The sequence below is a fragment of the Sodiomyces alkalinus genome (assembly GCF_003711515.1).
Source record: "Sodiomyces alkalinus F11 unplaced genomic scaffold SODALscaffold_1, whole genome shotgun sequence".
In the NCBI taxonomy this organism is placed as follows: Eukaryota; Fungi; Ascomycota; class Sordariomycetes; order Glomerellales; family Plectosphaerellaceae; genus Sodiomyces; species Sodiomyces alkalinus.
Genome location: NW_021167079.1, coordinates 4,717,525 through 4,741,867, shown reverse-complemented (window position 1 = coordinate 4,741,867; position 24,343 = coordinate 4,717,525). Strand labels below are relative to the sequence as shown.

General features: G+C 54.0%; 10 protein-coding genes across 10 annotated transcripts; 6 read left to right on the top strand and 4 right to left on the bottom strand.

Moving 5' to 3' along the window:
• Nucleotides 1-278: 278 nt before the first annotated feature.
• SODALDRAFT_27304 (calcineurin-like phosphoesterase) lies at nt 279-1,804 on the bottom strand. Its single transcript, XM_028607872.1, has 4 exons — nt 1,696-1,804; nt 1,293-1,526; nt 931-1,185; nt 279-850 (listed from the first exon to the last, which is right to left on the bottom strand). The coding sequence occupies exons 1-4, from the start codon at nt 1,709-1,711 to the stop codon at nt 390-392; spliced, it is 966 nt and encodes a 321-aa protein (XP_028470749.1). The 5' UTR covers nt 1,712-1,804; the 3' UTR covers nt 279-389.
• A 2,148-nt stretch (nt 1,805-3,952) lies between these two features.
• SODALDRAFT_27180 (hypothetical protein) lies at nt 3,953-6,773 on the top strand. Its single transcript, XM_028607795.1, has 4 exons — nt 3,953-4,053; nt 4,105-4,289; nt 4,406-6,481; nt 6,588-6,773. The coding sequence occupies exons 2-4, from the start codon at nt 4,171-4,173 to the stop codon at nt 6,598-6,600; spliced, it is 2,208 nt and encodes a 735-aa protein (XP_028470748.1). The 5' UTR covers nt 3,953-4,053; nt 4,105-4,170; the 3' UTR covers nt 6,601-6,773.
• A 655-nt stretch (nt 6,774-7,428) lies between these two features.
• On the bottom strand, nt 7,429-8,780 carry SODALDRAFT_304667 (MAS1 protein; the record flags this gene model as incomplete). The annotated part of the gene is made up of 3 exons (XM_028608986.1): nt 8,335-8,780; nt 8,021-8,255; nt 7,429-7,945 (listed from the first exon to the last, which is right to left on the bottom strand). The coding sequence occupies exons 1-3, from the start codon at nt 8,444-8,446 to the stop codon at nt 7,429-7,431; spliced, it is 864 nt and encodes a 287-aa protein (XP_028470747.1). The 5' UTR covers nt 8,447-8,780.
• A 248-nt stretch (nt 8,781-9,028) lies between these two features.
• On the top strand, nt 9,029-10,424 carry SODALDRAFT_375179 (hypothetical protein; the record flags this gene model as incomplete). Its single annotated transcript, XM_028614735.1, has 8 exons — nt 9,029-9,255; nt 9,312-9,374; nt 9,399-9,414; nt 9,620-9,767; nt 9,872-9,938; nt 10,066-10,111; nt 10,220-10,295; nt 10,358-10,424. The coding sequence occupies exons 1-8, from the start codon at nt 9,187-9,189 to the stop codon at nt 10,422-10,424; spliced, it is 552 nt and encodes a 183-aa protein (XP_028470746.1). The 5' UTR covers nt 9,029-9,186.
• A 1,497-nt stretch (nt 10,425-11,921) lies between these two features.
• SODALDRAFT_269706 (hypothetical protein) lies at nt 11,922-13,996 on the top strand (the record flags this gene model as incomplete). The annotated part of the gene is made up of 5 exons (XM_028607678.1): nt 11,922-12,044; nt 12,131-12,242; nt 12,348-12,545; nt 12,615-12,694; nt 12,776-13,996. 5 exons carry the CDS (start codon nt 11,922-11,924, stop codon nt 13,994-13,996), a joined length of 1,734 nt encoding a protein of 577 aa, XP_028470745.1.
• A 929-nt stretch (nt 13,997-14,925) lies between these two features.
• Nucleotides 14,926-15,977, bottom strand: SODALDRAFT_319506 (E3 ubiquitin-protein ligase; the record flags this gene model as incomplete). The annotated part of the gene is made up of 3 exons (XM_028609457.1): nt 14,926-15,099; nt 15,194-15,752; nt 15,883-15,977. 3 exons carry the CDS (start codon nt 15,975-15,977, stop codon nt 14,926-14,928), a joined length of 828 nt encoding a protein of 275 aa, XP_028470744.1.
• Nucleotides 15,978-17,732: 1,755 nt separating this feature from the next.
• Nucleotides 17,733-18,671, top strand: SODALDRAFT_288620 (hypothetical protein). Its single transcript, XM_028608605.1, has 2 exons — nt 17,733-18,069; nt 18,139-18,671. The coding sequence occupies exons 1-2, from the start codon at nt 17,861-17,863 to the stop codon at nt 18,359-18,361; spliced, it is 432 nt and encodes a 143-aa protein (XP_028470743.1). The 5' UTR covers nt 17,733-17,860; the 3' UTR covers nt 18,362-18,671.
• A 423-nt stretch (nt 18,672-19,094) lies between these two features.
• SODALDRAFT_27009 (hypothetical protein) lies at nt 19,095-19,697 on the top strand. The gene has a single exon (XM_028607698.1). It carries the CDS (start codon nt 19,281-19,283, stop codon nt 19,587-19,589), a length of 309 nt encoding a protein of 102 aa, XP_028470742.1. The 5' UTR covers nt 19,095-19,280; the 3' UTR covers nt 19,590-19,697.
• SODALDRAFT_27019 (hypothetical protein) lies at nt 19,698-20,501 on the top strand. The gene is made up of 2 exons (XM_028607703.1): nt 19,698-20,374; nt 20,457-20,501. Exon 1 carries the CDS (start codon nt 19,806-19,808, stop codon nt 20,292-20,294), a length of 489 nt encoding a protein of 162 aa, XP_028470741.1. The 5' UTR covers nt 19,698-19,805; the 3' UTR covers nt 20,295-20,374; nt 20,457-20,501.
• A 128-nt stretch (nt 20,502-20,629) lies between these two features.
• SODALDRAFT_288618 (hypothetical protein) lies at nt 20,630-23,227 on the bottom strand. Its single transcript, XM_028608604.1, has 5 exons — nt 22,850-23,227; nt 22,709-22,797; nt 22,054-22,649; nt 21,855-21,992; nt 20,630-21,798 (listed from the first exon to the last, which is right to left on the bottom strand). The coding sequence occupies exons 1-5, from the start codon at nt 22,964-22,966 to the stop codon at nt 20,846-20,848; spliced, it is 1,893 nt and encodes a 630-aa protein (XP_028470740.1). The 5' UTR covers nt 22,967-23,227; the 3' UTR covers nt 20,630-20,845.
• Nucleotides 23,228-24,343: the final 1,116 nt, after the last annotated feature.

Genomic DNA, 24,343 nt, shown 5'->3' with positions numbered 1-24,343 from the left:
TGCATTTGAATTTCGTGCCGCAATTATGTTCATTGAAATACTATACCAACAGGAACCACGAGGACTAAGATGACCTCTCATGGGCTCATTCAGAGAGCAACCTACCCCTCGGCTCGTCGTGTTTTGGGTTGTGTTCTGCTGCATGCCGGAACCTTCATATCCGTTCATTTTGACATCAACAAACCAGCTGTGACTATTGCTGGGGGTGTCGTCATAGTTGGTATCTCCGAATAAAGTCCCGTCCGACTTGATCCCGAGACGCCTTACACTTTAGCGTCGCTTCTGTTCCATCGAGCTTCGAGAGTTTGCATGGGGGGGGGGAGGGGGGGCAGCCCTTCTTTTTCCCCCACTGTTCCCGTAACTGGATCCAAAAATCCCCGAGCAGCCGATCACAGGAAATAATCGGGCAACGCGTTCCCATCGGCCGTCTTATCCATGCCGGACGGCTGCAAGTCCTTGACTTGGTCGTTTTCGGGAGCGGCGGCGAAGACGTTGAAAAAGCGCTCTCCCATGTCGCTCACCTCGAGCACACTGGCCATGTTGCCGCAACGGTAGCAGTAATTCGGGGCGCTCCAGACGGTACTGAGCCGGTCGTCGTAGAGGACCTGGTAGCCTTCCTGGCAGAGCTGGTGCGCTCGTAGGATGTGGTTCATGTTGTTGACGGCCAGGAACTTTTTCACCACCTGCGCGCCGAACGTGTAGCCTGCGCCTCGCGGGGACAGGGAGAATTCGTCGCGATCCGGGTCCGGGTCGGACCAGACTAGGTCGGCCATGGGGCCTTCGTGAGGGATCTCGCGGAATCTGTCGATGACGACGATTTGGTCAATGGAATGGATGGACGGGGAAAGGCCTGGATCCCAGAAAGAAAGGGAAAATGTCAGTCACGGAGGATAGCTTAGCAGAACGGTAACCATATGAATAGATTCGCACCTCCGTGGACGCAGAAGATTTCATTGTTGATGACCACGCTCAGTGTGAGATAATCGAACATGTCGGTAAAATGGTGCCAGACGCTGGGATTTCCGTATTTCCTTGAGCACTCGGTATAGAAACCATAAGACTGAGTGACTCCGCGGGACTCGTGGTTGCCTCGTATGAGATGAACACGGTCTGGGTATCGTAACTTTAAGCAAACAAGAAGAGATATGGTCTCGACGCTAAACATCCCGCGGTCGACGTAGTCACCTATATAAACAAGAGGTACCTTAGTGTTAGCATTGGGTTGGTTCATTATGCCGTTTCGAGGACGGGCTACGCGACCGAGAGAACAGAGAAACGAACGGATTGCGCACCTAGAAAAAGGTAGTTGGTGTCGGGACACCAGCCGCCTATCTTGAAGATCTCGATCAAGTCGTAGAATTGGCCGTGAATATCACCGACAACAGTGACCGGGGCTCGGACATGAACAACATTGCTCTCCCGCATAAGGAGTTCCTTCGTTTTGGCGCAGATAGCAGCAATCACTGGCTCGGCAAGAAGCTCCTTCTTGTACAGGCGCGAGATGCACTCGTCCAGATCAATCGTTGCTGCAATAGAGAAAGGAGCAGTGTCAGCTTCCAGTCTCACCGGTCGCTAGTTTTGGATGGGAAATCTGCCAGCCGGCTTTTTTTGTTGGCCGAAACTGACTCCGGCCTCTGTGTGCCAACTAGGAGGTATGGAAGCCGAGGCCCGGATATTAATGCGGAGAGCACGAACCTGGGAGGCTCGGCATCTTTTGAGGTATGCCGGAGTATCCAGCTGTCGCAAATATAGTTCTCGGGATATCGATAACGTCGTCTCGAGTCGAAGGATCAGGTACCGCTCGCGAGGTTGGCCTGATTCGGTCCGGATGGCTGCTTTGGGCGGCGCAGTCGAAATTTGGAGGGGAAGCTTGGTTGACGCTGCATCAGCATGATCGGAGTAGAGAGAGGCTGCCGGTGTTTACATGAGGTGGAGTAGTAGCTGGCTTTCGGGATGCGGTCGGGAAAGGAGCCTCGCTATAGAATGGTAGCAAGACGTAGCCTAAAGAGTGGACGCAGAGCAATAATCTGGCGAGTTGGAAGAAGAGAATCAATAGTCGGTTGGGGGGATTCTTCGACCAGGCAGCGTGGGGAGGTTCATGGCAATGCCAGAGGCGGCTGACGTGACAGAGCCGCAGCCCACCAGGTGCCAAGTGGTGGCACCGGAACTGTCAGTTGGCGGGTTCCTGCATTACGTCAACCTGGTAATTATTAATTACAGAGTTACTGAATTTATTTCACAGCCCATTCGACGGTCGTGGCCCGAGCTTTCCCAAACCACCCTTACGAGATTCCAGGAGTGGGGGGAGGGGGGGAGGAAAGAAATAAAAGGCAGTCACTGCCCCCAAATTCTCATCCTACCTTACTCAAGAACGTCGTCTTTTCTCCTTCAAACCAATCGTTCTGTTCTCCCTAAGCCGCATCAAGTCTCCCCCACCATCTACGCCAATTGTCCCCCGAAATTCCCTGCCTGGTTTTCCGCCGCTTCCAAGCGCTTTAACGTCGCCCTTTCGAACTTGCTGGACCCCCAAACTGGGCTTATCTCCTTGTCCTTCCTTTTACCCGTCAATGAAGTGCGATTTCTGGGAATATGACCAGAAGTCATCAACCTGGTCGCGTCGTCCTGGTCAAAATCAGACTCTGGTCTGAATAGTATTATCCGTTCATATGCTCCCTACGTTGTTTTTATCCGCCCGGCTTGCTCCGGATATTTTACTTCCCTTCCTTTCTCTGAAGATTGCATTCATAGTACGATGTTGTTCTTGGATTTTCTGTTCTCCAGCACCTTCTAGAGCCCTTCTGGGACTCTTCTTGAGTGGCATGATGTCTTGCTCTCCGCACCAGGACGGCCTTGTTGAGCTTGACTCTCACTGCCTACCAGCCAGCATCCCTTGCCACTTTTCCTCCCTTTGCATCTGTGTAGCCTGCACGCTGCCGGACAAGCATCTCTCATCTCTGTCGGGCATGTCATGTAACGCTTCAGTCTCCGTGGCCAGAGGGAGGACCCGGTCAGTGCATAGTTACATCCACTGGCGTTGTCAGAGACATTACACCATAGCTCTTCGCAACAGTCTGATCTGAGCTGTGTATCATTACGGTTAGACCACATCCATATTCACAAAGTGCAATTTTCATGCCTCAATGTGATGCCCATTTCGATCGATATTCGATATCCCATGTCGTCCTCATCCTCCACGTGACGTGGTCGTTCTTGGCAAGGCTACGTGCTTGTTCTGTCGTCCAACCAATTGGTTTGACCAGCCCCATCTCGCCTAAGTTTAGCCGGTGAGGCTGAGGCCCAGTAAAGTTACCTCGTGGGCCCGTGCGTCCTTTCCCACGATTACCTACGGCTTTCGTCGCGCGATTGCCCCGTTGGCCATCTAATCGTGCCTTTCCTTCTGGAGATGTTGTTACCATACTCTTCAAGCTTCTCTAGCTACGCGCCAGCATTCACACGGGTCTTAATTCTTTACACTTTCCTTTATCTCCCTTATGCTCTGCAATACTTAATAATACCTCTAGTCGGAAAGTGGTCCACGATAATGCACTCCTGTCGCCCAGCCTATGCGTCCTCTCACGCCTCTCAGCTTTGATACTAGTCATTCACCTGGCGCGCGTGCCAGCTATATTCAGCTTTCCATTATCGGATCAATATCATTCTCATAAGGTATTCACGGTCTTGATCGTATTCTCCGCAAGTTCGGCTTGTCTTTTCAAGCAAAGGCCTTGCCCATCCAGCCATTCGGGTTAGTCTCATTCCTATTCATTACGCTTCTATCTCAGTATCCCATACTGCGCATCATTCCTTTATTATTATTATTATGATCATCATTTTTGTTTCTTCTCTCATATCACATTTCAACCTGTTTCATTGATACGTATCTGGTTTCCTCATGTTCGTTCCCTTTCATTTGTTCTGACTACCCAAACACCCGCAGGCCGCCTTGTTTCCATGCCAAGCATCACAGCCGCCAAGTCTATCGAGACCATCGATCTCTATGGCCTTGCGGCTAGCCTTGCGAAGCCCCCTATCCCCTTTTGTCGTCTTGAAATAGTTCGTCTTGGGAACCCCAGTACGACATTCAAGTCGACTTACCGGCCGAAGCTCCCCATTCCTATACGCACTCACGGCCTGCGGTTCATCTGACCTCCCATCTCGGTCTCCCTCGTTATGAATGCCCAGGGCAATGCGTCGGGCCAGGGGCCGTCCAGAGAACCAACCTGCTTTAACTGTGGCGAGACTGGCCACTGGGCGATAGCATGTCCTGAGCCAATAAGAGAGGTCCCTGCGTACGTGCTCTGGCTTGCTTCAAGCGATGCTTATGCCTCTTGTTCCCTTTTGTTACTTGTGTAACTTCGAAAAAAAAAAATTATAACCGCCGTCTTAGAAGCTAACAGCATCTCAGTGGACTACATCGAAACAATGCCCAAGCACAACACCAGGACCGACGTCATTCAGGATCTAGAGGGCATCATCATGGAAGGCGCTCGGGAGAACCTCATGGCTCCGGTCGCATGATAGTGACACGATACGCCCCTCCACCTCCCCCACCACCACCCCCTCCGCCGCCCGGAGTGAGTGGGCCACTTGCTCCTCCGGCGTATTATACCGGGCCTCCAGTCCCCCACGGTCCTTATCCCCACACGGCCGCCCCTCCAGCGCCTTACGGACCTCCGGCTCATGATAACTTCTACCCCCCTGCAACACCTCACTATGGGGCCCCTCCTGGGCCACCGGTACACTCTGGTCCTCCTCATGGGCCTCCTCATGGGCCTCCTCATGGTCCTCCTCATGGGCCTCCTCATGGGCCTCCTCATGGACCGCCGGTACACTCTGGACCCCCTCCGCCCTACGGACAACCCGATCCATACCGACCTCCCCCTTCATATGTTCCACCGACATTCGAGCAACCTGGAGGGTATCAGGGGCCATTGTATCCACCGCACCCACCGCACCCACCGCACCCACCTCATCCTGGATACCCCCCCCCTCCCGCAACTAGTTATCCGCCCCATGCACCATCTAGGTCACCAGCGCCTGTGTTCTCCCATCATTCGCCGCCGGCGCCGCCTTCCCTCCGTCCCCGTCCTTCTCATACTCTTCCTCCTCCTCCGCCGACTGGGCATTCTTTTTCGGCGACAAACCCGAAAAGACGTAGTCATTCACAGCCAGGGCCCAGCCGTCCATCTCATCTTCCAGCGCCTCCGAGCGCAGGCCTCCCGCCGCGACCTCCTGTGCCTCTCCCCAGTCCGACGAATATGAATTTCCCCAAGCATCAGGGGCCTCGAGACAAGCACGGCCGTAACAAGAACAGGAAGAACTCCCACGGGAACGAACGGAAGGATAAAAATGTCCATAAGACTAACGATCATCGCCATGGGAAGATTGTACCGCGCAAACCGGAAAAAGAGATGGAAACCCCAGAAACAAGTAAGCCAGTCCCGGCATTGTCCCCTGGGGAATCTGTACGCGACAACAAGGACAACGGAGACGGTGAAGGCAACGGTAACGGTGATGGAGAGGACTGGGAATGGGAGTTTGACGCAGTATTCAAAGAGTCCACCACCCTACACAAGCATGATGAGATTGGCAAGGCCTTGCCGAGTCCCGCTGATTATCATGAAGATGTCATGCTTCCTCCTCCGTGGAATGCCAGCTGCATCGAGTCGGAGTTCGTCAACGCTGACAACATGGCCGAATTCAGCCGGCCTATCCGAGAGACACGTTTCTTTGAAGACATGCAGGATGATCCGGCTTTCTGGAAGGATGGGAAAAGACCGCCACCAGTGCCGCCGAAACGCAAGCACAAGACGCCGGCCGAGATTCTGGCTGGGCCTTTCCCAACCGCGGATGTAAGTGCCGGGCGTCCCTCGCGGAACAAACGCACGCGTGAGGAGTCCTCGCATGGTCATGGCGAAGATGACGGACGTCCCCAAAAGAGACGGCATTCATCGGATCGATACGAGCAGCCGAGACATCACCATGGGGGGCCTCGTGAGCGGGGGCAATATGGAGGATACCACCATAAGAGACATCCAACCGAACCTGGCCACTCTCGTCGAGCAAGCGGACACTTCTCAACCGAGGATGCGAAACACGACGGCTCCGACAGGCGGCCTTCGTACTCGAGTGATCCAGATCCAGCACGGACCTTGCTTGACTCCCTTGACCGCGAAGAAGGGCATCAGGCGGCACCCCGGCGGTACTACGAAGAGTCCCGCGGCGATTCGAGGTCGCCGCCTCCAGAAAGTCGTCCACCAAGCAGGCGAAGCTCGCGGCACTCCAGCCCGAATAGCCGACCTAGTTCACGGCAGTCTTGCGCGTCGTTTAGGACCAACGACAGCGATCTTTCGTCCGTGGAGGCGGCTATTCTCGGTAGACCGCATCGGCCGAAGGAAGAGCGGGAGAAGGATGGTACGAGGAGGGCGAAGCCCGCTAGGCCGAAGAAACGACCTGCTCCCAAGCTGAATGACATCTATAGGTGTGTATGGTTCTGCTCGCCAGTTTCCTCCTAGGCCTGATCTTGGTCTTGTCCCTTTTTCTTTTTCTTTTTCTTTTTTCGAGACGTTCACTGACGACAAGAACAGCCGCCGCTGGTAGAGTGCAGGTTCTCATTCTTCATTCGGGCCGCGGGGCGTTGCATTCGTGTCGTGCCATACAAGCATCTTCCGAAGAATCATGGGCCTTGGGATAAAAGAGACATTCTCGCAAAACAGAGCGATGATGGTTTGGCCCCTGTACGCATGCATACCTAATGATTATGAAATGGAGTTTGTGGGGTTCTGCTTTGGTAGACACCCGGGGGACTTGGCAAATGATGACCCAAGGGCTAGAGCATACGCGAATTCTATGTATGACTTGAAACATCGGGCTCGCTTTGGCTATCTACTTTACTTTACCGAGGCAGTTGAGGCGTGAATAGGCCTCAAGGGTAGCGAGGCTTGTGATGTGGCAATGGCCTTCGAATCGACTGGCCCTCTATGACATTGCTTTGCTGCTTCGGCTCCTCTCAGGTCAGTGGTCTCATGAATTCCTCTCATGACATGAAACACCAGTCAGATGCGCTCCGGTATCAAGCTTTGAAGCCTCTATTTTCAACTGAAACGATCGAGATGTCTAAGGTATACCCAGATAAAACGCCAAGTGACGGAAACGAACGTCTGTCTTTCTCCAGGGAACGTCCAGTGCCTTGTTACCTTATATACATGTCATGAAGATGCCGACTCACAAAACCAACCCCAGACAGGGTGTGACCAGCACCCGACCCCCTTTTCTCCCCTCTGTCCTCGGGTGTCATATGCGGTTGATAAGAAGAAGAAGAAAAGAAAGAAAAAAAAAGAAAAAAAGAAAGGAAGGAAGGAGGGAAACAAAATGGCAATGGAAAGAACGAGTGTCATAATCGCCCAGAGTAGTAGCAAATCCCGCCCATCAGACCCGGATCTCCATGCGCTTCTTCAGCCGGAAAGCCAGAGCGCGCTTGCGGGCCTCGGGAGACTGCGTGAAAGCAGCAGAGCCGCCAAAGGGCCCAGCAATAGCGGAGTTGCGAACACGGACGATGCAGACGTTATCGGCGCCGCCGACGGAGGCATCGCAGGTCATGCCGGGCGGCATCTGGACCTCGAGCGGGAACTCGGTGTTGGTGGCGAGGGAAAGGCCGCCGAAGAAGCCGGGCACGTCGGTCACGATCTCGGCGCGCTGGAAGGCGCTCTCCTCGGTGCCGCCCGACGTGCCGTCAATGTCGGCCGTCAGGGGCCCCGCGCCGTCCTGGTTGATTTGGCGGAACGTCATGGTCACGAGACCGGAGTCCGAGGCGGTCGGCAGACCGCGGGAGGCGCCTTGGCCGGAGGAGGCGGCGACGCTGCTCTCGGGGGGCCCGTTGGCGGAGGTGCCGCTGCCGCCGCCGCCGCCGCCGAAGAGACCGCCGAGACGGCTGCCACCGCGGCTGCTGCTGCCGCCGCCGAAGAGGCGGTCGAGGAACTGACGCCTGTTGTTATTGTTGCGGTTGTTACCGGTATCCGACGCAATGGGGATGTCGTCCTCCACGCCGACGGAGTCGCTGGCGCCGTTGTTGGTTGGGGCCGTGCCGCGGCCCATGAAGTTGCGAATCATGGTCTCGGCACTGATGGGGCCGTTGCCCTGAGTTCGACCAAGTGGGCCGGCCCGGCCTGAGGAGATATCGCTGTCGCGGATGATGGCGGTGTCGGCTTGAGAGCCGCAGCCATTAGAGCTGCAGTCACGGGGGGTGCCGTCGGCAACTTGCATGTCATGTTAGAGCGAGAAGGGAAAGAGGTAGAGTAGAGCAAGGTTAGAGGGGGAGAAAAGGGGTGTACTCACCAGACAGACCTGGCATGGTGACGCCGTTGGCACCCTGGATGGATACAACTAGGCCATGGGCATTGACGCTAGCGGCCAGAGCAGTAACAAGAAGAGCCTGAGAGGAACGCATTTTGTTGGAGGACGGGTAGGAAATGGGTGACAGAATGGGAATGCTGAAGAGTAAGAATTGAAATCAAGTGCAAGTTATATGTACTCAACGTGCCTCCAGGGCCAAGAATCGAAAGTAAAGAGAAGAAAAAATTACAAAGAGAAACAAAAGGGGGAAGGACAAGTGTGAAGTGTGGTCATTGGAATGATGTGTGTAGAATAGGAGGAGAGGGTTCAACGGAGGGTTGGGAGATCAACTTTTATAGATGATTATACCATGGCCATGGCCATGCCAGGGTCACCAGTTGCTCGAATACCTATATCCGTCCTGAGGTGAATGGGTAGGTGGTGGGTTTCCTACCGTCGACATCTCAAACAAGGGGCTTAGCGATACAGAATGTATGTAGTATCAGTAGGGCAGGACGTGGTGGTTTGTTTGCTACGGCGAGTTTCAACGATTGCATGTCGCTGACATTGACCACCGCGCGATACTTGCTCCGATTCACGAAGATGCGGACTAGGTCGGCCTCGGCCCTGTGACGATACTTCTCGGCCGCATGCCCTTCTCGGGTGTAGACTGCGACGAGAGTGGCAGTGTCGTCGGGGGGGGGGGGCGTTTCTTCGAGGTGAACCCACAGAGACGGAGTTGGGCTACCATGGGAGACAAGAGGTAGAAGCGAGCGAATCGCATCTAGCTAGCCCCGATGATACAGACAGGAGAGGGGTGGTGACCATAGCACGCGGGGTTGAAGTCGGAGGGGCATGATGAAGCAGGCCGTGCACTCGGACACCTACGAAGCATTGTTTCATGACACCGGCAACCAATGTATGGTGAGGCAAAAGGGGGATGGAAAACAAAAAGTGACGAAATTGATTGGCCAATACAGAGAGGAAACGAGGCGCAGAATCTAAACATAGAGCTCTGCCTGGGTCGAGACGAGGCTGAGATTGTTGGTTGATGTGCTGTTTCGTAGATCTCGGGACAGGGAGGTGGGTTCAACAATATTCGACAATAGATCATACGGAGTAAGGTAGTGTAGTATCCGCCGGCCCATGCTACCCTGCGGAGATTTTGTACCCTAGCGGTCGGCATTCATTGGTTTCACTGGTACGGTGTAGCGTACACTGAGTAACCAAAAGCACCGAAGCGCTCTGCATAATATAATCATGTATACCGCTTCGTTGCTTTTGTCAGTCTATTGTACCTACCGATACCACCGCATTGACGGCAGTACCTTTGTTAGTCCCCCAAAATTGTCCGCCAACTCGGTTCAGTCGACAAGGGTCCCCCGCCCCCGGATCAATGTTGCGGAACACGAAGGTGTCGCATCTAGCGCCAATAGGTAATAAAGGGAACGCTCCTATCCCAAGATCGCCGCACCGGTGTTTTCTCCCCAGGACGCTAAACATGTTTCCCGTGTTTGGTCCTGACTTTTCTTTCTTCTAGTTCACCTTATTCACCTTATCAGTTCACCCAAAAGCCTGTTGGGTTCTTCGTTGTGTACTGCAACTCTGTTCTGCACTAAGCAAGACCTTACTTAAGGTAATATTGGCATCTAAACACTTGCGACCGAGCTATTCTTACAAGTCGTACGAATAGTTGAGTAGAGATCTATGATATGCATCTCATATTCGTTCCAGGTTGTTAAGACGGCAACATCAGGCCAGATTGCCGGGGGAGAGGAGAGTTCATGCGTAGGCCAACTCGAGACTTGACGAAAGACTGCTTTGACCGCGTGCGCTATAAGTACGTAGGCCTAGACCTTGAGGAAGTCCTCGACGATCAACCGCTGAGAGAAGATGGGAAGATGGGTTTCAGGGGAGAAGGCGGACAAGGAGAACGGAGAAGAAGCATGGCTCGCGAAGAAAGAGTGAGGAAGAATTAAGGTCCGGCTGCAAATATAGGTATTCCGTCGTAACTGCAACTGTGAAGGCGACAAGATGAAGAAAGGGCTAGCTGGGCATTCGGTAGTCATTTTATCTTCGAACCGACCATCTGAATCGAACGGCAACGGAGAATGGAGGCCCAGCGGATAGCACCGTCAAAAGTTCCTCAACCTTACAGTCTAACCCGATAAGATTGGGTAATACGCAGTGATGTTCGTACAGGAACACAGCTTCGCGGGAGTATGTAAAACGATCCAGTATCCATACCTTATCAAATAAAGGCCAAGCCAAGACACGGCGTTACATAAGGTACCTAAGGTACCTGTACATACATACGATAACACCTCATTTGCCGGGATTTAGATAAACTTGCAGCCTGCCCATTCCCCGCAACCAATCGCTTTCTTCCGCTTGACCGGAGGCATTGCGGCACGGCATGGCCGATAGCGGTACGGTGCTTGGTAATTACCCCATCCCGTCGCGTCGACATCATGGGCCGGCCATAGTAGCGATCAAGCGACCGCCAGTCGAAGTTCGCTCGAGCTCACGACTTTGTGGCACGGACTGCAACGATTCAGAGGCCACATTCAATATGTCCGATTACTACCTTACTCATACTACTCATACTCCTGCTCTCGGAGACTCTGTTGCTTCATGGGAGAAACCTGCATACCTGCTGCCATGCATCAAAATCACACCTCGTGGGAATGCTCGCGGCTTGTTCCATTTCAGTGTGGGGGACATTACATCTACCTTACCTACCTACCTAAGGTACCTTAGGTACCTTAACTTATAAGGTAGATTCTTCGATTCTACGTTGTACTAATACCTAAGTACTCCGCATCGTACACCGCGCCATCTCCCGGGAGACGGTGTTCCTGTCGGTCTCTGCGTCTAGAAGAGGGGAAATGGACACTAGTGGAACAGATCAACATGAAAACGGCAAATGAAGGATGGCCCGACTCGAGTCGTGTGCCCAGCCGGGGCGCAGTTGTAGTCAACTCTTGCGGGGGACTTGGGAAGCTGCGAGCTTCCTACCTTAAAATCGGATCTTTTCGCACCCTTATCATCGACTGGGATATCTGGGCCCCGGTCCTAGGTATTATCTTAGGACTCCGTCGATAGATAAGCCGAGAGAGGAAGCTTCTTCGAACAGGGCTGAGACATAAATAGAATGATACCTCCCGACCCTCCTCCGTCTCCGGAGCTATGCCAGGCGAACAAAAGCTGCAACTCACCTCCTTTTGAGCCGTCTCTTATGAGCCTTTGACCTCGAGACTTCCTCGACCTTCGGATAGGAGGACTTTGGGAGGCTTGTCTTCTACCTTGGATCCCAAAGGTTATATATCTATCTACCTATACGGAGTACCTTATACGTGTAATTCGACAGTTCTTGTCCATCTCCGCTCCCTACGTCATCGCGGTTTGGGTCCCATTTCCGTCCAAGAGCCCGTCGCATTTTTTTGGTTGTGGGGAAATTTTATTCCTCCCTTTTGGCAGGCGCGTCGTCTCCCACTTCAAAACTGTTCTTCCTATAGAAAATTTGAAGCTCCCGCACGACCCCCGCCGACCCCCTCCGACCGAGGCCGACCGAGGCCGACAGAGACACAATGGAGACGACCGTCGAATCCCAGGGCCCGCGTCGGCGTCTACATGGCTCCAAGGCCAAGTATTGGGCCAACAAACTCGCCGTGGACGAAACCGAACCCGGCCTGACGAGCAGCCAGCTGATGGTGCGTCGCCCTTTGCCATTTCTCCCCTTCCTCTCATACGTTTCGTCACATATCGTCTTCTTCTCGCTGACCTCCTCCCCATGTAGCTCATCAATAAAGACTTGAAACCCGTCGAAAAAGCGAGGCGCCTCTGGGGTCCGTGGAATTTCGTCGGCCTTTGGGTCGCCGACTGTTTCAATGTCAATACCTGGATGATCGGTAAATAATTTCGCCTCTTTTTTCCTTCCTTTTTCTTTTCCTCCGGGTCCCCGCAAAGACTCGACTCCCACGATGAACTCGAAAATTCACACTCGCGGATGACAGGTGGCTCCATGGTAGCTGGTGGTCTGTCGTGGTGGCAGGCATGGCTCTGTGTCTGGATCGGATACTTCGTTGCTGGTATCTTTGTCGTCCTGGCCGGCCGCGTCGGCGCCGTCTACCACATCAGCTTTCCTGTCATGGCTCGATCGTCCTTCGGTATCTGGGGCGCTCTGTGGCCCGTCTTTAACCGTACCGTCATGGGTAAGTCTAGAGGATCCTCCACTCGCAAAGGAAGGCGATATACCTAACGAGAGCGTGCGTCTTCTCTAGCCTGTGTATGGTACGGTGTCCAGGCTTATATCGGAGGTCACTGCGTCTACATCATGATTCGGGCTATATGGACCAACTGGGTAGGTTTTGCGTTACTGCGTTTCCCAATCTCGAGATTTGAAGCCCCCCTGACTGAACCCCCCCTTTTTTTTTTTTGCTAGGGTGACATACCGAATACCTTCCCGAGCGACTCGGGCACGTCAACACCCTACTTCGTGTCATTCTTCATCTTCTGGTTCCTGTCATTGCCAGCCATCTGGTTCCCCGTACATACGATCCGCCACCTCTTCACCGTCAAGTCGTACGTGGTTCCCGCCGCCGGTATCGCCTTCCTCATCTGGACCGTCGTGCGGGCGGGCGGCGTCGGGCCCATCATCCGCCAGCCGGCGCGCGTGTCGGGCAGCGAATGGTCCTGGCAGTTCATGCAAGGCATCATGTCGTCCATCGCCAACTTCGCCACCCTCATCGTCAACGACAGCGACTTCAGCCGGTTCGCCGCCAAGCCCAACGACGCGCTGTGGTCGCAGCTCTTCACCATCCCCATCGGCTTCGCCGTCACCTCCTTCATCGGCATCATCGTCTCGTCGGCGTCCGCCATCCTGTACGACGGCGACCCGATCTGGGACCCCATCGAGGTCCTGGACAAGTTCATCGACGGCGGCAACTCGGGCGAGCGCTTCGGCGTCTTCGTCCTCGGCCTGTCCTTCGCCCTGGCCCAGCTGGGCACCAACATCGCCGCCAACTCGGTGTCGGCCGGCACCGACATGACCGCCATCCTCCCGCGCTACATCAACATCCGCCGCGGCGGCTACATCTGCGCCGCCGTCGGCCTCGCCATGAACCCGTGGGTGCTCCTGACCGACTCGAGCCAGTTCACCACCTACCTGTCGGCCTACAGCGTCTTCCTCAGCTCCATCGCCGGCGTCATGATCGCCGACTACTACTTCGTGCGAAAGGGGTACCTCGTCGTCGAGGACCTGTACCGCGCCGAGAAAGGCACCGCCTACTATTTCCACTTCGGCCTGCACTGGCGCGCGTACGCCGCCTACATCGCCGGCATCCTCATCAACGTCGTGGGCTTCGTCGACGCGGTCGGCACTCCGGTCCCCATAGGCGCCGTGTACATCTACCGGGTCAACTTCTTCGCCGGCTTCATCGTCTCCTCGGCCATGTACTGGCTCCTCTGCCACTTCTCCCCCATTCCTGCCACCAGCGACAAGTGGGCCGAGGTCGGCGGGCAAGATTGGGATGAGGAAATTGTCGCCAACCACTCCGACAGCTACAGTGGCCAGGAGCGGTTCGACGAGGAGGCTAAGGTGTCGAGCAAGCCAGCAGGCGAAGGAGGTATTATCGATTCGACTCAACCAGTGAAAGGCGCGTGATGAGAACGCGCGCGCGGTGATGGTCTGGTTGTAGAGGATTCGATTGGAGTGTTGAAGTGAAGGATAGGCTGTCTCGCATGATACCACTCCTTTTTTGAGCTAGTTTTCGAATCTATTTTGACGATGGGGAGATAGATACTGCGAGGAGGGTGGTCAGGAAATGGACTGCTGCAATATATCTCGAAAGAAGGAACGCAGATGATGAGCTGTTTTTCGGTTCCTTTCGGTGCAGAACAGACGGCGTGTCCCATGGCCTTGAACAGACATCCCGCAATGTCGCGAGTCTTTCAGTTCTTCTCGAGGGAGGTTTCGTGGTCACGAACCAACACCGCCGAGTCCCGGCCGAAGTAACTTAACGTAACGTAACGTGACGTATTAGCCTCAGAAAGACGCACTGACACACTGTGAGCGCACTCCAGCCGAGGACGTGGTGGACGGTTCGTGGCCTCTAGCGCACTCTGCCCGATGTACTTTGTAGACCACCCTGAAGGCAACGCACTCGACCCCAGATAAAATACCTCAAGTCCAAGTCGCAAGGTGAAGGATAAGGTAGGCTAAGAATAAGGTACCTTAACCTTAGGTAATACTCAACTGTTCTGACACACTTTGCATTGTGAACCGCCGGGGTTAATTGTACAGTCGTCCACGACACTTGATTTAGGTATCAAAAAGCCTGTCCAAGCCGGCTTCGCTCCAGTACAGTCTACTCGGTACTTTTCTGTTAAGAGACCAAACTCCTTACTCCGTAGACGCCGTGCTAAGCTTATCTTGCCATGAATCAAGATGAAACGACCAAAAACACAACCACCTGCTGTTGAATTCTTTGATCATCTGCTCGGGTTGACGCCGAGTGCCATCCGATTAGATGCAAAGAAAAGGAAGAGACGAAACAAAACGAAACGAAACGACACGACACGACGAAGCGACGATCACCAGTCCACCGCCCAGCCGTTCTCATCCAAAAACTCCTCACAGGCCTGCTTGAGGGCGAGGTTGGGCCTGAGTTCGGACGGGACCAGGGGTTCCCTGGTGAGCGGGTCGCTGGGATGACGGTGGAGGTGCTCCATGATCGAAGCCCTTTCGTAAGACTTGCCCGTCTTGGTCTATTATACGTGGTTAGCAAGGTGTATCGTCGGCGCGGGGGCAGGGGGGATGACGCCGGGGGTTTAGGAAGAGAAGAATTCCCACAGGACATACAATGACGGGGTCAACCATGATGCCGAAGCTAATGTCGTCGATCGCCCAATCGGGCACCTCCCTCCTCTGCTCGTCCTTGGCCCGGCTCTTCTCAAACACGTTCCTAAGCTCGCTAATCTTCGCATCCCACTCGCTCGCCAGCTCCCGCTTCTCGCCTTCGCCCTCGGCCCCTTCGACCGCTTTCGCCTTCTCCCGCGAAAGGAGCCCGACCATCTCCTCCTCGAAATACTGCCCCTCCCGCTTGCGCGTCTTCTCCTTGTGGTCCCACCGCTCCTTCTTGCACCGCAGGACCAGCGCCGTGATCGCAGACAGGGAGGCGCGTTCTCGTTCGCCGGACTCGACGCACAGCCGGTGGGCGCGCATGGCGGCTTGCACGGCGCCGTCGTAGTCGCCCAGCGGCAACAGTGCCTGCGAGAGGTAGAACTCGGCTTTCATATTCTTCTCCGCCAGCGCGAGGGCCTCGTGGCAGTCGCTGATGGCGGCGTCCCAGAGCTGAAGCTTGAGGCGGGCATTGGCGCGGTTTGTATAGAAGATCGCGTTCTTCGGGTTGGCGATGATGCTGCAAAATTCACAAGCTTTCTGTTAGCCATGGCGCGAAACAAAGGATGGGGGGCGGGAACGAAAAGACAAGTCCCTGTCTGGTTGGTTGAGTAACCCGGGGAAGGGGAAGGGGAAGGGCGTAAGCGTACGCTTTAGAGTAGAAACCTTCGGCGCCGACATAGTCGCCTTGCTGGAAGCAGCGGTTGCCTTCCGCCTTGAGCTGGAGAGCTTTGGCTTCAGACATGTTGGACGAATTCTGGTACAATGCCTTGTGGCGAGATGAAACACAGCACACACGCACGAAAGAGAAGAGACCCGAAGGCAATCGTCAACCGGGCTGAGACTCGAGGAGCACTTCGTGCGTAAAGGCTGTAGATGTGGTGGTGGTACTGGTGACGTCGTTATCTGGTGTATGGAAAGTCGTGGTGTAATACCGAGAGATATAGCATACGCAAGCCGCTGGAAGATTGGAGAGCATCCAAATTGGCAAAAGTGAATACTATGAGGACAGGGAACAGCAAGAGGGAGTGTGAAAGATGTTGGAGAACAAGAGAGCTAGAAAACTACACCATGCGAGCAGACGTGACAAGCAAGCTGCGATGTCCGTTCGACGGCAAAGGAGAGTGAGTGGAATGGAGTTGTAGACGGCGATTGCGCATACTCCGTCCCTGGTTGTGACAAGTCACATAAGGCAAAAGGTAGTGAATGATCAAATGGTCAATGGACCGCACATATGGTTTCTGCACTTGCCACCCGGAGTCGGACATTGTTGCGGGGTCCGGTGGGCGGAAATAATTTCTAAGCCGCAGTTGCGTGTTGTTGGTTGTAATATCCGATGACTGGAAACTTCCAGAAGACGTTGGGGAGATTCGTTCTGTAGCGTAAGGTATAACGCAGCGCTGGTCGTTCTATCCGTCCGGATATACCTTAGCTACGGAGGTACCTAATAATGGTGGGATGACATCGCCGAGGTGGAGCATTCAGCGGCTGATTGCGCCGGGAGAACTCCGGTCGGCCTAAACGGAAGTTCACACACCCGGAGCTGACTAGCCCTGGCTATACACTGTACAAAGCAGAAGCTCGTACTTGCATCTTGGGATCGTGGGCTCTATTCCATGATCATCGGTTATGCTGTGTCCAATCAAGTCGTGGAGTTGTCAAATGGCGGTACTCATCCCCTAATATTAAATCCTGAAAACTTGTGAGCCGAGTTGTGTAGACGAACGAGTCGAGTGCATTTTGTTATGCCTGCTTTTGATTGTGTCTATCTCTTCTGTCAAGGGGTTTGAGACAGAAATGACTGTTATGACTGTCAATAATAAGGGAAAAGGTTGGGACACGGGAGTCCTTCGGTGAGCAAGTCAAAGCGGCGGCGCAAGATATAAGGCAAGGTGACTTCTTGAAAGTCAGCGCTTCACCTTGTTGCCTTGTACGGATTCCTCGGGGAGGTTCTTAACTTGCTACGCAGAGGGTCGATGCCTGAGATATTAATTCTTTCGGTGAGGGGGTTGAAGGGTACGAAGCACTGGATCTGGATCGCGGACGCAGACACCATCCGCATCCCAATGGAAAGTAACTGACCCACCGCTTCCGTGACAAGATCACCAACCGTCGAACAAGCGACAAAACCAATTCAAATCCCTGGAAAACAAACAGATGTGGTCAGTTTGTTTTCCTAGAGAATATCAGAAAGAACTTCAATAAATACTCACCCCAACTCATATCCTCGAAAAGAGGCATCGTGGTAGGCAAGTAGGTATCTATCTACCTTAGGTATTGTCTCTCGAGACATTGACATTGGGCAATTGTGGCTGTTCTGCACCGCCACAGTATGGGCGCGCGGGTACCTACGTGAGTACTCAGTATGGTTTCTTGACACGTCTGCGCTCCAGAAAACCCACGTGCGTAACTCAGATGACGCCCGGCGCATCATTCGCAACAACAACTGAACTTCGCACGCCGACCTCCTGCTCCAATGCTGTCGAGTTTGCAGAACCCGCGGCAGGCAGCCGCTCAGCTGCTCAATTTCGGCCTCATCCTGAGCACGGCCTTCATGGTGCGTCCCGTCCGTCCCGCGTCTTCTCTTCGACCGTGAACGCATCAGTTTTCTGATCCTCCAAGGTGTAGATGTGGAAGGGCTTGTCGGTGATCACGGCGAGTCCGAGCCCCATTGTGGTGGTTCTGAGCGGTTCCATGGAGCCGGCCTTCCAACGCGGCGATCTTCTCTTCCTCTGGAATAACCCGGCCCCGGACCACGTTGGCAGCGTCGTTGTGTACGAAGTCAAGGACAAGCCGATCCCGATCGTCCACCGGATAGTCAGGAAATTTGGCACTGGGTAAGGCAAACCCATGCTTCTCTTCTTGTTCTCTTGCGTAGCTCTGACTAACCTGACTCCTGCATCCAGGCCCGACACGAAACTCTTAACCAAAGGAGATAATAACAACGCCGACGACACCGAATTGTTCGCCAAGGGACAAGATTACCTGGGGCCGGACGACATCATTGGAGGGGTGGTGGGATATATCCCCTTTGTCGGATACGTCACGATTCTACTCTCCGAATACCCTTGGCTGAAGACGGCCATGTTGGGATTGATGGGTCTTCTCGTGATATTACAGCGCGAATAGATATACCCATTCGAAAAAAATAAAATAAAAAAAGAATAAAAAAGCGCTCATATCCTGGTTTCGCTGGCAACTCTATATGCAACCCTAATGGTACGCGGCAGGGCTGTGCTTCTTCAGGAACAACTCGAATAGGTAAACAAGCGCCGGGCTGGGTTTTCGTTGTTTGCTTTTATCTTCGTTTTTCCCTCTCTCCCTAGCAGAGCGATGAGTGGCAGCTTCGACATGAGCGTGTGAGCGACGAAAGGCCGTGGTCATCAAAGTCTAGGTTCGAAGCTTGCTTATGTGTCCAATTGACGTTGCAATCTACTCCCTAAGGTAAGGTACCTTGGACTCCTCATCCAAGGCAAAGTAAAGTACCTTTTACCTTAGGCATCGGCGTATCGCGAAGGATAAAGGTACATGATGCAAACCTTTACCCGCCGGTACCCGTGCCACGTTCTGAGCCACGCTCGAGACTTTCCAGTATATGCTCCGTCGTAGAACTTACACCACGAGATCTCACCCTGGGCGCAGTTGATGATATTCCGGTTGATATTCCGGTCTCCACATCTGCGGCTTTACCTATTGGCATGACTCTCGGATGTTGATCGGCGTGACTGGGCCGACTCCGAACAAGCCCGGCACCGACGCTATCCTGCACGATGTGTCAACCGCTGGATTGTCACGACTCGGGTCCTGACCGACCAACTGACAACCCCGCCAAAAAGAGCCGCGGTATTGGTGTCAAAGGCGTGAAGAGGTTAACCAATAGTCTCACTACGATTACAGTACGGCTCCAATTCGCATCTCCACACCATCTAATCGCTCTTCCGGTATTGGCCGAACCAAAACCTCCAAAGGTACAATATTAGTGTACTTGTTGGTCACCACCATCGGAACCTCACGGACCATCTCGGGAACAGGGAAACCACGACGCTACATGCATGCATGTCATTCTTACCCAGACCTCGACGTCAGGATTTTAGTAGAGGCATCAACTTCCCCTCCAACGGTCGTGGATTCCATTTCGTCCCCCCATCTAAGAGCAATAATTTCGGCGAGAACAAAATCAATATATCACAATCCCGATCGCCACCACCATCACCATCACCATCACAAACGGACGTACCCTGCTATATTTCATGCCGACCTCTTCACGCCCATAGCAGACCCACCTGGCGATCTTACGGTACCCTTTCGGCCGGAAACGATCATACAACTGCATAGCAAGAACGTTCTTCTTGTCTGAAGATCAGAACTTGCCGATATCGCCTCACCTTTACCCCCAAAGACGGAATTTCTGGACTAGTCGCGCAACGCGGAGCGCTGGCGACATCACACGGCGAAGCTACAAGCAGGGCAGGCACCCAGCTCGACCTCGTCTGACCGCAACGGGAATACCGGGGACATCATCGGAGTTCGAAAGGCTCAAACACACCTTTTCTGCAACAAAAGACCCTTCAAAATGCCGTCGCAACGCCCCTTCTTCCTCTCTACCTTCTTCGCCTCCTTCCGACAAACGTCAAACCCCATTTCCCAACAACCCAATAAGCATACCTCCCAGACCACGCCATCCTCTTCCGCTGCCTATACCACGCAGCAACAGTCTAACGCATCCACATCTGCATCCGCACCGCGGGCAGTCTCCACTAACGCCCACCCCGGCACCTCCTCGTCGTCTCGCTCTGGAGGTGTCGTCAGCCAGCTTCCGCTCCACTCGCCCCGGGGCACGGCGGGGCCCAGCAGCCCCCGTGGAGTTCCCATCCCCGGGTCGCCGCCAGGTCGACGGCGCGGCAGCGACAGCTCCAGCGAGGGATTCCGGGAGGTCTTAGGATCGGATAAATGGTATATCGGCGGGCGGACGGCGACCGGAGAGGAGCGGTTCTTCAAACTTGGCGTCGTGAGGCGCGTTCGAAGTAACGATGGCTTGAGCTTGGACCGCCTTAGTTTATAGGACGAGGGCGATGACGATGACGACGATTAGCATGGGATGGGATGGGTCGGGTCGGGACACTGGGCCGGGTTGCCTGGACACTCACATAAACGCGTACATACACAACATCGGCACGGACTGTACGGGAGATGCATACGACTCCTCGGGGTTGGAAGTTGGGACCGCACAACAAACTGGGAAATATCAAACCGGGGGATATTGGGAATCGGCGTTCGGGATATCAAGGATCTCGCGATTCGCTCGCTTCGCGACGTGGGATGAGATGAAACTAGAAAACTGCCGAGTCGGCTGGACGTCTGCGAAGGCATTCGCTACCACCAGGAAGGACATATATGGCATGCACGTGCCCATCATATGAATTTGAGGGGTTTCTGTCTCCTTGCGCAGCTAGTTTCAACACTGTGGTCCAGGTTGCGTCACCTAGATGTACAGACTCCCGCGTTTTATATTGGCCTAGTGAACTTGGAAGCGTAACCCTTCTGCCACTCCCAAGTCGTCGAACGGAGCATAGTGAGCGCACAGTCCTGTTCTGATGTGCACACCTCTACTCATCACCACATGAAACGCTGCAGACGGCCGCCATCCAGCACCTCGCCCTCCTGGTTCCTCCAAACGTACGGGCGATGGATGAATATGTACATGGTGACCAAGTTGATAGCAACAAACCACAGCGTCTCGAGTACGAGGCGCAAGTCAAACCTGCGACCCCACTCGATGAGCCCGGCCAGCCCAGGAAGGGACGCGACACCACCGCCGCCATGGTGGCGATCGTCCTGCTCGGGGTACCAGGCAGGGACGAGGAGACGCCAGAAGACCCAAGGAAGAATGAAATACCGCGGCTCCACGAGCGGGGCCGTGACCAGAGACAGGGCGGTGGCGAGGAATAGCAAGACGACGGTAGAAGACGACGCGGGGTTGAGGGCGGAATTGACCCGACGGTCCTTGTTGTCGCGGGAACTGGCCATCTCGAGGGGCGATAGGGCGGACCAGCAGAGCCAGCCGCAGAACAAGTATACGCCAACTAGATACTCGCGAAAATGACCTGGGCGGCGGATGGTGTACCGAAAAATGTAGAACATGTAATGGCGGTTGTCGGCCAATGTGAACGGGTGGATGATGGTGTTTTGGACGACGATGAGCCAAGAAGCTAAGATGGCGAGGAGAACAAGGGGGGCGGAGTACGCTCGAGGGGATACGACTATTCTGGCGGCCTGAAGATAAGGGGAATCCATCGAGCTACTGATATGGTCCTTGGATGTCAGAGAGACGGGACCGGCAGTGTCGCCATCGTGGGATCCCTTGCTGCTGCCGGTATGGCCAGAGCTCGCGTTTCGGTTAGACTTATCGACAGAGGATAACTTTGACCTTTTCACGCAACTGAGGAGACGGAGGGTTCGTCCCAACAAGGTGGGGATGAAGAGAGGAGCCGAGAAGAAAGCAAAAAGAGGCCAAATATAGAGCATCTGGGTCAAGTGAATGGTCGCGATATGGTTGGACTTGTCCCCTGGGCAGAGTTAGACATAGTGGCCAGGTTTTGATGACTGAAAAATGTCTACTGACCGAGGACCACTCCCCCGTTCCAAGCCACGAACGCGGTGAAAAGACACATTACGGTGATATGAGGCCAGACTTGCTTCAGAATCCGGACCGGCTTATAGATGGCTGCCAAACCGATGCCAACAATGGAGTAGCACAGATCTGGGGGCACCGTTCTTAGTCGTTGTAATAACGCGGACAAGGTGAGGGACCATGGACTTACCATGCGGCCAAGCACGGTCGATTGGGGGGTCATGAATGTCGCCGACTGAGAATCTTTCGATGTAGAACCTTACGTGCTCTGACACGGTGTGCATGGGAGGTTGCTCGGCGGGCTTTGGGCGAAGAGTCTTGACGGCGTGAACGGCCTCAAGTCCACCCATGTATACGACAACCCAGAAGATGTTAGTCTGGCGCATGAAGAGCGCCGCGATTCCGAGGAGAATTGTCCAAGCGTCGCTGATTAGTGAGCTCCTGTCCCTACTGACACGGCTAAGATGGTGGCTGTAGGCCAGGAGGACGGTGAGAGTGGAAAAGACGTCGGTGTAGTACAGGCCCGAATAAAAGAAGAGAACTGGGAAAAGGGCTATATTGAAGCCTGTTTGAAAGGCGTAGCGTGACACGGTGTTGAGGGATTGTTCGGAGCGTCGAGGCGTCAGGCATCTCTCAATCTGATGCCGGGTGATGACTGCCAGGGGGAAGATCAAGACCGCAGCAATAAGATTGTCCAATCGAAGTCCACCCGCATCGCATTGTTTCTCGACGGGCGTCCAAAAGAGCCGAGATTTAACGGCTGCAGAGACTCTAGAGATGATGTATCTATATCTGGGTTAGGGATACACTCTGGAGGTTCACAGCTCTTCGGGTATGTGGCTTACAGGCCGGGAGGAGTGGTTATCTTGTCATCCCACTCGAAGAACCTGTCGCGGCAGTAGGTCTGCGCTTGCGGAATGTGGAAAACCTCATCCTAAATACCAATTAGCAATCAATACTGCTTGAGGCGAGAGGTTAAGACGAACTAAATAGGGGTTTGGGACGTGACGGTTGACAAAGGAATACCATATGGTGCCAAACGCGAGGAGACCCGAGCCCATGGCGGCCACAAGGCCCGTCTCCTCGAGGGTAAAGCGGTCCATGCCCTCCTAAAGGAATCCGTATTTGTAAAACAACTGGAGAGGACAGACGTCTGGCACTGTTTGGGGTTGCGGACCAATGATGAATGGCCTAGAGGTGCATCGAGGGAGATGGATAATGATGGAGAGAAGTGGTCAACGGAACCATTATCGACACAGAGAACGGGAGTATAAGGGGCAGTTTCACTCGAAGAGAATTCTCTGTAAGGGAATAAACAAAATCATCACCCGAATTCGCCCTGCTCTGAGAGCACGCCGCAAATTAGCAAGGCTGTGAGAACATGAAGACGAGCCAAGTGGTCAAGGATTGAGACGTGGCAATTGAGGTTCTCGGTTCGCACTGTGTGGACCATATATTGGGTGTGTTTATCGTGTGCATTCACAGTTCGATGAACACTGTGCATGGGAACGCCTGGAGATGAAGCGACTCAAGCTCATCTCGGTTGCCTATAGTCAATTGGAACGTAACTAGCGCTCTCAGATACATAGACTTGTCACATCAAAACGTTGAGTCTATAGAATCTATTTTAACTATCACGGGTAGGTAGTACACAGTCGCCCCGACTCTCGGCTTCCCGCTGCTACCATTGTCCAGTCTTATCATGCATATCTTGGATAATGTTGGGATGAACCCAGACATAGGGTCCTTAGAAGGGCTGCGCAAGCAATTGTTAATAACAAGACCGCAGGACTTGCGGCGCCATATAGGAATAGGGGATAAACTCACGTTGTCAGATTCGGGGATGGGCTCCTTGACGAAGAGGCCACCGACAACAGGGATTTTCTACCAAGTAAGGTCAGAATAGTAGCCAAGGTAACAGGACCTTGAGGAGACACATGGGACAGAGACACATACCTGCAAAACGTCCTTTTGTACCCTCGGAATGCCGGAAGCATAGAAGATGACGGCCACGAGCGCAGCGCCGCCCATGGCACCGGCCTTGATGCCCCTATAACAGCATTAGCATCATGCAGAGAGACAATAATGCAGTCCCGTATATGGAGTTGTCGATGGGGAGAAGGTCATGCTGGGTTCGAGATTCGGCCGTTGGTCACCGATTCGTCCATGGAGTTCGGATGCAGGCATCGAAGCGCCGGTCACACAAGGCCTCCCTCCCAACTATAGCTTCGTCGGACATAGCAAGAAGTAGGTATGGAACTCACACTCGGGAGAGTTGCCTGAAGTTCAGCCCGGCAAGGCTCGGCTGGTAATGGTACCTAGTGACGTCGAATCAGCCGCCCACGTTCCTCCATCTTCCCCAAAGGAAAAGAAGCTCTAAGCCTCGCTTAGATTATCCGAGACGAGCAAGCAGGGTATAGATCGGTGGAGATAATAAGAGTCGTGGACATACTTGGGACCATAGTTGCTTCGGAAAGTCG

Excerpts from the sequence above, each read along its gene's own strand:
- SODALDRAFT_27304 (XM_028607872.1), bottom strand. Across the intron at positions 1,186-1,292 it reads CACCAACTACCTTTTTCTAG|GTGACTACGTCGACCGCGGG; the intron begins GTGCGCAATCCG and ends TTGTTTATATAG. Across the intron at positions 851-930 it reads AATCTTCTGCGTCCACGGAG|GCCTTTCCCCGTCCATCCAT; the intron begins GTGCGAATCTAT and ends TCTGGGATCCAG.
- SODALDRAFT_27180 (XM_028607795.1), top strand. The coding sequence starts at position 4,171 with ATGAATGCCCAGGGCAATGCGTCGGGCCAGGGGCCGTCCAGAGAACCA. Across the intron at positions 4,290-4,405 it reads CCAATAAGAGAGGTCCCTGC|TGGACTACATCGAAACAATG; the intron begins GTACGTGCTCTG and ends ACAGCATCTCAG.
- SODALDRAFT_288620 (XM_028608605.1), top strand. The coding sequence starts at position 17,861 with ATGTGGAAGGGCTTGTCGGTGATCACGGCGAGTCCGAGCCCCATTGTG. Across the intron at positions 18,070-18,138 it reads GTCAGGAAATTTGGCACTGG|GCCCGACACGAAACTCTTAA; the intron begins GTAAGGCAAACC and ends TCCTGCATCCAG.
- SODALDRAFT_27009 (XM_028607698.1), top strand. The coding sequence starts at position 19,281 with ATGCATGCATGTCATTCTTACCCAGACCTCGACGTCAGGATTTTAGTA.
- SODALDRAFT_27019 (XM_028607703.1), top strand. The coding sequence starts at position 19,806 with ATGCCGTCGCAACGCCCCTTCTTCCTCTCTACCTTCTTCGCCTCCTTC.
- SODALDRAFT_288618 (XM_028608604.1), bottom strand. The coding sequence starts at position 22,966 with ATGGACCGCTTTACCCTCGAGGAGACGGGCCTTGTGGCCGCCATGGGC. Across the intron at positions 21,993-22,053 it reads CGACCGTGCTTGGCCGCATG|ATCTGTGCTACTCCATTGTT; the intron begins GTAAGTCCATGG and ends CGGTGCCCCCAG. Across the intron at positions 21,799-21,854 it reads GAACGGGGGAGTGGTCCTCG|GGGACAAGTCCAACCATATC; the intron begins GTCAGTAGACAT and ends AACTCTGCCCAG.